At 30.1% G+C, this 11,817-nt stretch overlaps 1 protein-coding gene across 3 annotated transcripts in view; it reads left to right on the top strand.

The window, feature by feature from the left end:
- The window catches only part of LOC107452371 (guanylate cyclase 32E), a 182,636-nt gene that overhangs the window by 120,656 nt on the left and 50,163 nt on the right, over window positions 1-11,817 (top strand). For all 3 annotated transcript variants that reach the window (XM_071178245.1, XM_043050036.2, XM_071178246.1), the window contains 3 exons: window positions 4,831-4,935; window positions 9,835-9,906; window positions 10,889-11,063. In XM_071178245.1, the coding sequence (XP_071034346.1) occupies window positions 4,831-4,935; window positions 9,835-9,906; window positions 10,889-11,063 (352 nt within the window). The remainder of the gene's footprint in view (window positions 1-4,830; window positions 4,936-9,834; window positions 9,907-10,888; window positions 11,064-11,817) is intronic.

Genomic DNA, 11,817 nt, shown 5'->3' with positions numbered 1-11,817 from the left:
CAAAAAAAAATCGAGTTAAAGGGAGTAAAATTCGAGTAATCGAGAATAATTAACATGAAATTGAAGATAAAAGGGTCGGGACTTCATAAAAAAATCGAGTTATAGTAATATTCGAGTTATCGTACTTCGAGTTATGGCGAATTGACTGTAATCTCTTCATTCTGTGACGGCGTCACTGTAGAAACAACTGTATCTAGTTTAAAAGTTATTTCTCTTTTAATAATCTTATCACAGTTAAACATGTAGACTGAGAAAAAAATCTTGCAAAATTACCCTTCTGTAATGACATTTCTGGTGAAAAATAAAACATAATTTCGGTATATAAAATTTACGGTATTAAAACCATTAATTTGGTAATTTTTCCGTTTATGTCGTGACAGTTTACCGGAAATTCTGTTTTCGAATGTATAGTTCTTAGTACAACACATTTAATAAAAAATACAAAACTGCAAAGTAAATTTAACCGAATAAATATTTATTATGCCATGCTGTAAGAAATTATACTAAAATCTCCACATTTATCAAATTTTATCACAAATTATAAAAACATATTTTACTGTTTATTTAACAAAAAATTATTACTAAACCACTTCGATGAAAATTACCAAACTTTTTGGTTTTCCTACAAAGCTAGAAACACGGTGGATTTAACTATATTCTGTTAGTTTTGACCACTCTTTTTTTTTTTCTCAGAGTAGAATGTTTTGTAATCTCCACCCTGTAACACATATCCGTCCAGCATTATTTGCTCCGTCATTGCCCAAACACAGGTTTTTCTAATTTTATTTTATAACCGTCGTTGAACAACCGAACCAGTTTTTTGGGGCAACTACGAACGTTCAACTCCGTAGACTTGTCATTTTGAACACAATCCAGAAGACAAGGGAACTCTCGGATCAAGTATTGAGAGAAATTTGCTTTCGCAGAGGAGTTTTCGATGAAACCCATTCGCATTTGCGTTACTTGGAGAGGAAAACCACGAAAATCTCCCATGGTCGAACCTGATTCACCACATTGGAAGGCGAATGCTCTATCCTCTGAGGCATTACGCTTCAAACATGAGGTTTGTGGTAGTTTAAAATAAAAATCAGGACACTTTACAAAAAATCAGGACATTTTTTGGTTCAAACTAAATAACTGATATTTGCTAAATTATTTTTAAGAACGAGGAAACGATGTGCAAAAAAAAACTAGTACAATTCATTGATTTGAAAATTTCGTTTTGTGCAGCATATTTCTTTAACTCTCCCCAACATACAAAAAGAAAAATAAATGGGTAACAATAAATATTTTCAAATAAAAATTAAGATTATATTAAATTAATCAGAAATGATTGTAATTAAACTGCGTGACTTTGCTTACATTCGGCGAAAAGCTCAGAACCTGATTCTATTTGACTTTGAAAACAGATTCCTTAATACATAGATCGAAATAGTTTAAAAAAAAAACTAACGATTATAGTTATTTTCAAGCAAAAATAAATGACATCAAAACTAAGTCATGTTCATGAAATTTATACTCTCGATACCTTAAAGTTGAAGGGACGCTAAAAAAATTTCGAGTAAACGAATTCTTGAGATAACAAGTTCAGAACTAAATATGTTCTAAAATATTACTCTGAAAAATAGAGCCACGAAACATAAGAATAACTTCTAATAAATATGTATGTAATGATAGTTGACTTTAAGAATAAATACAACATAATTTTATTTTTAACAATAAGAAAAAAATTATGCATTAAATAGAATAAAAAATGGTTTACAATAAACTAACATTGTGATTTTCCGAAAAAATTCACTTTATATTTCGAAAAAAAATTCGACATAAAGTTTTGAGAAGAGATTCTTCGGTATAGGAATTCAAAATAACATAATATAATGACAAGGGGAAAATATTTTTTTGACAAAACAAGGCTTTCGAGTTGAGATATTGAAAATTTACTGTACTAAGGAATAAATGTTGACTGAAATAATCGAATGATATAAAAACTTAATGCACTGAGATGCATACTTCCCAAACTAGCTAACAGATAACAATAAAACATATATCGTTAAGAAAATTCAAATAAGCGCAGTTTTAAGGTGTATTTACGATTTAATTATACACAGGCATAATATTAAAATATTATACGTGAAATTACTATTAAATAAAGAAAATTAACCCATAAGTGTTACTTTTTCTTAATAATTGCTGCAAACAACGAAATTCGATAACTCTTGGTAGTTAATTAGGAGAAAAAACTTATTTTTAACAGATTATTACGAAAATTCACAGAACCCTCTATTACCGTTTATTACTCAATTATAAAACCGTAATCTTGACAACAAAATCGTAATATTTACGGATAAATCGTAATAGTTAGTACCACTAAATACATTGTAATCTGGATCATCAAAATAAAAACAAATGAAAAAAAAACTAAGAAATTGAACAGTTACCTTAAAAGTACTTTCGATTGTGTAATAAAAACATTACAATTTTGTTCTCTTGGACAAGAGAAACTACTCAAAAATGTTAAAATAAGTTTATCTTTAACATTAATTTCTAATTAGTGATAAATCATATTAAGAAAAAAATATCTCCATTATAAATGCTGAGTTTCTTTTCGAAAAAATGACCAAAAGACTGAAACATGCTTATAAATCTGAACGAGGAGAAATTAGTTATTGGGAGAACATTAGGAGAATTAATGGACGGTCAATAAATTTAAACTGTTAGTGATTTTTATGAATTAAATAATCTACATATTTAATAAAATAAGGAATTTTGTTTGGATGAGTATGTTACTGTAAATGACCGAAATCGGTGGTTATTGACAATCACATAGTTACTTTAGTAATTGTCCGATTATATACTAAGTCTAGTTAAGCGCACGGTATACATTTGCCCGGTATACCTTACATCAATGCTTTATTAAGATCAAGTGCAACTGCCTAGTATGCATTTAACCCGCACTCCGAACACTGATGTTTCTTCGAATACATGCTGAGATATCAAAATATCGAATGAATATAAGAATATCAATAATGCTGAGAAAAAAGAGGGAAAATAAAGAAGAGGTTTCGTTCTACGCTGAATTCCTTTTCATCCGGAAAACGTGCCGGTTTTCACTACTTGAAGTACTAGATTTCACTAGTCTAGTTTTTCGCATTTCCTTTTCTAGCCAAAAATAGTTTAAAAACAATGCAGATCATTCCTCAAAAATCACGTGTTCATCGAAGTTGTAGGTTCTAAACCAGAGATGGGCAAACTACGGTCCGCGGGCCAACTGTGGCCCGTCGGAAGGTTTTATCCGGCCCGCGGATAGAATTTTAACTTGCCGATCCAGGATAAATATAAAAAATATGCATCTATTTTCTTGTCGACTTTTTTAAAGCTATTTATGTTCTTTCTTTTTTTATCAAAGTACTGATGACCTTTTTACTTTCTCTATTTTTGTTCTACAAATAAATTGATGGAAATAGCACAGAGAGCTTCAATTGGTAAAATGTTGAAAGCAGAAGTTCTTTATAGAATAGCTGTAGATTGGCGTTTGTCTTTCTCCAGGAGCAAACTTATGGAATCGAATATAGGTGAATTATGATTCACGTGTGGCAGACTGCGCATTTTAAGCTACAACGAGAGGACGATCTAGCAATCATCTGATACAGTTGTTTCTAAATATGCCAATGTTTGAGTTTTACAAATCATTACCAAAAGCTAGCACCCAAAATCTTAATATTTCATGCTCAGGAAATCAGTGCTATGTTTGCTTAATCTTAAATATATCTTAAATAATCTTAAATATATCTTAAATAATCTTAAATATAAAAATAAAATATTAAAAATAAAATAAAATAATCTTAAATATAAACAATCATTTTAGAAGTAGACTAACAGACAAGCATTTAGCCTCGTTCCTTAAAGTAAGCACATCTCACTTCGAACCTCATATAAGGAACTACTCATATAAAAATGAAATCGAAATTTCATTCATCTCACTAAATACTTAAATTAAAACTAAAATATTGGGGTTTTTTAAAAATTTAAATTTTGAAGTTTTTACTTGGCCCGCCAAACAATTATTTTTAAACAATTTTTGGCACTCGACCAAAAAAGTTTGCCCATCCCTGTTCTAAACAAACAAACAAAGAAATCAAGAATATGAGGAGAAAACGCTATAATCCAGGGCAGATAAGGACATAATATTGTTTATCTGGAAAATCAGAACAACTACGAACCCTGTCAAATACCGGCATTTTTAATAATCAATTATTGTTTAATAATTAATCCATTATAAACAAAGGAGGAATTTGCATCAATTGGCTACTGAAAATTAACTGTGTTAATGTAGTCCCAAAATAATATGTTACTCATATAATTGCTTTTAATGAAAGTACAGTTGAATTCAGATGCTTCAATTGAGTTTCATTGTTATTCTGTTTATTATGTTATTAATATAAATTGCGATTTACTACCTTTAAATTCTGATCTGTGCATAACGAAAGTTTAAATTTATAAATTTAAATGAATATCCACTTAAATCTGAATATTCTGAATATTCATTTAATGAATATTCACTTAAATATTCATTAAACTTTCATAATGGTTCAATACAAGTTACAATAAAAGCTTAAGAGCCGAACATTTCAACTACTCTTTAGGTTCTGATTTTACATAAATTGTAAATCAATCTGACTAAATATTTTGATTGCGTATTTGAAAAGAAGACAAATGTATTTCAACCGTTTCATCAATTCATTGTATCGAAATTGTAAGCTTTCATTTTTATGTGAATCCTGAACATAGTTTTGTGATTGAATACTTGTAAGTCATCTCGTCTTTCCGTAGATGAGAGATCTGCGGCATGATAACCTGAATCCTTTTATTGGAGCCTGTATTGATCCCCCCGTCATCTGCATTGTGACCGAATATTGCTCTAGAGGAAGCTTAAAGGTAAGATCAATATATTGCAAAATATAAGTTCTTATTTCATTCATTTTTCATAATAAGAGAAAAAAAACCATTCCACTGGTTGTAGAAATGGAAGCCTTCAAAATACATTTTTAGAATACAGTAAGAAACAAAGTAAAATCATGTATATTGAGGAGCATATTGAAAATATTTGAGAAACAAATTTTAGCTAGTCATATATTAAGAGAAGATAACAAATTTAAACCAATCATTATAATTTGTGGTTTAGCAACAAAAAAATTTAATGATTCCAATAAAAACAAAAGCAAATAGTTTTGTAATAGCATGACAAAATGTATATTTTTCGAACATTGGCAAGTCATAAAGCAAAACTATACACATTTGAAGACATATTTGAAGATCAAAATTTAACGTTAGTAGTTATTTGAAGATCAAATTTAAAGGTTAATAGTTATTTGAAGATCAAAATTAATTAAATTTATTATTTGAAGATCAAAATTAATTAAGTTAAATATTATTTGAAGATCAAAATTAATTAAGTTAAATATTATTTGAAGATCAAACTTAATTAAATTAAATATTATTTGAAGATCAAAATTAATTCAATTAAGTATGACTTGAAGATCAAAATTAAATTTATTACTTTTTAGATCAAATTTAATCATTAAGGTCGAAGTGAGCAGAGAATAAAAAACTAATAATAATAGATAAACTATTAAAAAACTAAAGAATAAAATAATAAAAAACTTTTCAAATTATTTAGTGGGATTGTCAACAACATTATCTTTTTAAAAGAAAATGCATTTGAACTTCTTCCTTAAAAACTAGTCTTAAATGGTTTAAATCCCACTTAGATTATTGGCATCCATAATGGTTGAAAAGAGTTTGAAAATATTTTTATTCTGTTTCATTCAAATATTAATTCTGGATTTCTGATATGCATAGTTTTATGCTTTACAAGCATTTTAAAATATTGAGGGTGATCATTACAGTGCAACCTATATACACTGAAAACAAGAGTCTCACAAAATTGTGCAAAAATGCGTCCAAAACACATAATAGTCGAATTTAAAGAAATTTAATATTCATTATTGAGTATAGTGACATACAAGATTGAAACGGCATATCCCAAGTCAAAATTCTTGATGGCCACATCAAACAATTTTGATGGTTCATGTTGGTTTCAGTACGATTAATGAAGGTCCAATATCATTGGATGGTCACCATCATCCAACATTTTCCATTACATGTTTATGGTTTTTTAATATGCCAACAAACTTCCATCATTCCATGATGCAAAATGATACTTTAATACTATGATGGTTAACCATCAAGATAAGTTTCATTCTCACGGACTAACAATCCGTGATGGCTCATGATGGTATACATCCAACTATACATATCCATAATGATTTAATGGGAATTCTTGTTGGTACTCAGGAATATACCATCAAAACAATTTGGGGTTTTTTTCATGTTGGACCATCATAAATCAGTTTGAATTCCTACATTGGGATGATGGTGCTTCCTGATCATTCCAACATTGGATTTCTAAGANCCCTGTTTGCACTAAGTGTAACGACCAACAAGCTACTCCTGAACTTATACTTCAATGCCTAAATATCTCTAAAGTGGACCTCTTTTCAGATCCACTTTTTGTTACAGACTTACTCAGAGTCTCTAGAGTCATGGACGTGGTTTAGCTCCGCTAACCGTGTGGGCCAGCAACAACAACAACACAAGTCAAAATTCTTGATGGTCACAAATAATTTTGATGGTTCATGTTGGTTTCAGTACGATTAATGAAGGTCCAACATCATTTGATGGTCACCGTCATCCAACATTTTCCATTACATGTTTATGGTTTTTTAATATGCTAACAAAGTTCCATCATTCCATGATGCAAAATGATACTCTAATACTATGATGGTTAACCATCAAGATAAGTTTGATTTTCACGGACCAACAATCCGTGATGGCTCATGATGGTATACATTTCCATAATGATTTAATGGGAATTCTTGTTGGTACTCAGGAATATACCATCAAAACAATTTGGGTTTTTTTTTTCAAGTTGGACCATCATAAATCAGTCTGAAATCCTACATTGGGATGATGGTTACTTATGTTGGTTACCATATAAAAATACAATTGCTCATGATCGTTTTCATCAAAATTATATGTTGGTCCATCAATGGAAAACCATCAGAAATTTTGACTTGGGATAGTAATTTTCGCCTTAAAAAAGATACATAGGCAGAAACGTGCGAGAGAAATAATCGTCGATTGCCGGAATGATAACCACCATAGTTGTACAGCCCAATCCAGGGAGAGTTAGGAAGATTTAAACAGTGGCTGCTTCACTGACACACATAATAACAATTTCAATGGCACAGATAATTGCAATTTGGAAAATAGGATCCCAAATAGCTCAGTCAGAAGATCAACAATTTTAATTTCACATTTTGTTTATTTCGCTACATCTTAAAAAAACTCTTAGGGGAATGAAATGTATGTCATTATGTGTCATATCTGCCAGATAAAGTTTCCTGACTTTTTCTGAACTGGAGTGTACAACTAGGGTGGTTGGAGCATCCTACAACGAAACTGAAGGTCTTTGATTCGAATCCTGCCTGCAGCCAACGACACTTCGCAATATTTTTGAGACTATGCATATTGCTCTAAAATGAGTATATGCGGTTTCAAATTCCAACACTCAATAACGAATACAGGGGATTTTCAAATTCGACTATTATTTGTTTCCGAGATATTTTGACTCATTTTTTTAAGAAACCTTTTCTTACAGCTTAGATTTACATATATTATTCTAAATTTAACACAGTTAGTAAAATGGTGTATATTAAGCTTAACGCGAATTTTCCACTTTCCTTTTATACCGCAGTAGACTAATCGTAAAGACGCGGTTCACAGTAGAACACAAAAGTCAAGCATCATTGGCTGCGGTCAATAAGTGAGTGGAAGACCACTTTGATCAGCCTGTGAAAGGACCGAGGGAACGCGGTATCGATCCTTGTTAAACTGTTCTACGGTAAAGTGCCAGACTTCGCGCGCAGGTCGTCGGGCTACTGCTAGTCTGTCTTCAGAAGATATTAAAATATCGAATAAATATAATAATATCAACCAATAAATTAATATCAAATATTTCTGACAATCAGCAAAGCAACTATGTGATTGTTGACATTCACCGGTGACAGTCCACATTCTCTTGGTTTCGGAAATTCACGGTAACATATGTATCAAAAGTGAAGAATAGAAAGGCAAGCCCATTTTTATATTTCATGGGAGTTTTAGTCTTAAATATTTCGATAAAATAGCATTAATTCACCACCATACTAAATAATTGCTAAACAATTAATTTCTAATCAATTAATTGCTAAAAAAATAAAAGAAATTAGTTCGATCACGAAGTCACGCCAGTGTTAAAAAAAGTATTGCTAGAACAATGTAAAAAGTTTATATTCACATAATTGCATTAATTTTCATTACATAATTTTCATTGCATAATTCACATTAATTTTCTTTTGTTGAATTTGAGATCAAAAGAGCAATACCGGTAAAATAAAATTTATTAAAATATAAATTATAAAATATATAGTTTGACTACGAGGTGCAATTCAAAGAACATAAAGCACACTTAGCGATACTAAAGACATGGTAAAACTATATAGCCCCACATTGCCTTTGCGCAGTTATTATATAGGTAGTTCCCCTATAGGGAAATCATAACTTTAACAGTGACACAACATACGCAAATCTCTGGAGAGGGAAGAAAAATGGGATTACTCGCGGTTCTATAACAAAGAGTTTTTCTACAGCAAAAGTATCTGAGAAAATGAAGCAGAAAGTAACTAACATTAGTACAAAATCTTACCAACATTAAAAAAATATTGATAGAACAATATGGAAAATTTAAATTCAACAACACGAACCACTGTATAAATGTTAAAGCAATAGTTTTATAACAGAGTAAAAAAAAAGTAGTTTGATAAAGTAATCGTACCAGTGTTTAAAACAATTTGTATCTAACAGCATAACAATAACATATTATTATTGAAGATACTAATAATTTCTTACATTCATAATTTCACAACCCACTGTACTTAAGTTAAAACAATAGTTTCTGTAACGAAGTAAAAAAAAATAGTTTGGGAAAATAATTTTAATAGTGCTTCAAACAACTATAGCTAAAACAATTTATACTCAACAGCATAATAACATATTATTATTGTAAATAAAAATAATTTCTTATACTAATCATTTTAAAACAATAGTATCTATAACAAAATAAAATAAAAGTAGTTTGATAAAATAATCATACAAGTATTTAAAACAACTATAGCTAAACCAATTTATAAAATTTTTTAACTCAACAAAATAATAATAACATATTTTTTCTATTGCAAATAATAATAATTTCTTATACAAATAATTTCAAAACCCATTGTATAAATGTTAAAACAATAGTTTCTATAACAAAAATAAAAAACAAATAGTTCGATTAAATAATCGTACCAGTGTTTAAAACAACTATAACTAAACCAATTTATAAAAATTTCAACCTAAAACATACTAAATACTATTGTAAATAATAATAATAATTAAGCTCGCAGATTACAAATTTTATAATGGGTTGCAATATCACAAAGTATTGGTTTACAAAGTTTATTATTTATTTAAAAAAATATTCGCCAATTCCCTGGTTTGCATTTGAATGATTTAATATCTCCTTGCTAATTCATAGTTTGTTCTTATAATCATTTCCACAAACTATTTATTGGTGGTTACTTGCATAAAATAATATGATATAAAGCTAAACGTATTTTTTAGTGGATTTAATAATTTCCTTTTATAATAATAAAAATACTTAATTGAAAAAAAAATATTACTTCCACTTCGCAGGATATTTTGGAAAATGAAGATGTAAAACTAGACAATATGTTTAACGCTTCTATGATTGGCGATATTATTAGAGTAAGTATACAAAATTATCAATTGTTACAGATTTTTTTTTTATTTCCTTTTATTACTTGTTCGTTTCAATTACGATTTAAAAAATAAAACAAAGTAATGAGTTTACTTTTCGACTTACAGTAAGGTTTCTTTTTTATTTAAAGAAAAGTACAGATTGCTTTCAAATTGAATGATAAAATAAATTAGTGAGAAAAACTAAATAAATGAATGAAACTGGATTTGGAAAATTGATTGAGTTGAACTCGAAGCTTGAATATACCAATTGTAAAAAAAAAGGCACAGTTAAATATTTATTTTTGTTAAATTAAAACGTTGTTGTTTCTAATGAAACTTTTATGTAATCGTCGTCGAACGGCCAACCCAATTTTTGGGTTACAACTACTAATGTTCAACTCCGTAGTCTCATAATTTTGAACCCAATCCAGAAGACTTTTACCGCTTATACTTGAACTCCTGGTTCAGTTCCAGTACTGGGAGAAATTTGCCTCCGTGGAGGATTTTTTGATGAAACGAACCCGTATTTGAATTACATGGAGAGGAAGACGACGAGAAAGGGGACTCTAACCTATGATCCGTCTACCACTGAGGATGTTTCACGTCAGCACTGTGGTCGGTGCAAGCCGTTTGCGGAATTCGTATCGACCAGCCATCACCGGGACCCGGTTCACCTCATTGGAAGTCGAACGCTCTATCCCCTGAGCCATCGCGGCTCTTCTAATAAAACTTGCAAATATCAGCAAGCCTACTGGATAAAACAAGCGAGTTTAAGGCCGAGGGTGCGTTTCTTGTTTTTCTGTGGTGCCATCTATGGCCAATAATGTCTTCAGCCACACACGCGTCGCAGTCCGTTTACAGGTTTGACTCATTCATACATCCATTTATTCATCCACAGATCGTAGTTTTGGTATAAATTGTTAAATTAGAGTAATTTGATCTATTACAATTTGAAAAGCAATTTGTTATTTACTTTTGATAAAAATAGGGCATTACCTACCTACATGACAGTCAAATCAGATCTCATGGCAACCTCAAATCCACCAACTGCTTAGTTGACAGTCGATGGGTTGTTAAAATAGCCGACTATGGTTTACATGAGCTCAAATCTGGAGCTGAAGCTGGAGACGACGACGCTACAGATTTTGAAAAACAATGCGAAAGTAAGTAAATGTTCTCAAATTTTGTAATGGGTTGCTGTATTATAAAATGTTGGCTTAAAAATTGCTCGATATTTATTTAAAAAAATATTCTCCGATTCCTTTTCCTTGTTTTTGATTTAATAACGCCTTGCCGATTCATTGATTTTTTCGCTTCCCGTACCCTGTAAAAAATGCTCCGTTAAAAAGCGATTCTACTAAAAAATTATTTATCAGGCATCTTATGCAAAATTACACACTGCAAAAAATGCGTATTCAAATTTAAAGAAACTTTCTTCGNTTAAAAAATGCTTTAAAATGCGAAATACGCCCCAAAATTTAAAGAAAATGCCCTATAACTCTCAAAAAATGCTCTAAAGGACAAAAAATGTCCAAAAATGCCAGAGATGCAAAAAAATGCAAATGTCATCAAAATCCAGGCCTTACTTATGACAATAAATAAAATACCTTGAAATATATGAGAGGAGAGTTCTTTGGGAGAAATACATTAGGAAAAAAATCGTTAAACTGATAATCGGTTTAAAGTTAGTTACTAAAAAAAAGAAGAAACAAAAGCAGAAAAAAAAGTGTGCAAAAATCTAAAGGAAAAAAAATAACGTCGTAAGAAATGTTTTCACGTAAACATCACACATCATGTATGAAAAAAAAACTTAAATGATTTCCATAAAAAAGAGATGCGTAGTTGACAAAGTGTTGCACCGGTTTCATTGTTGTTATCAGTTTAATTAACTTTTTCATTTTACCATTCAGAAGGCAT

The sequence above is a fragment of the Parasteatoda tepidariorum genome, chromosome 3 (assembly GCF_043381705.1).
Source record: "Parasteatoda tepidariorum isolate YZ-2023 chromosome 3, CAS_Ptep_4.0, whole genome shotgun sequence".
NCBI lineage: Eukaryota > Metazoa > Arthropoda > Arachnida > Araneae > Theridiidae > Parasteatoda > Parasteatoda tepidariorum.
Note: the sequence above shows the minus strand (reverse complement) of the source record. Positions and strands in the feature narration are given on the sequence as shown.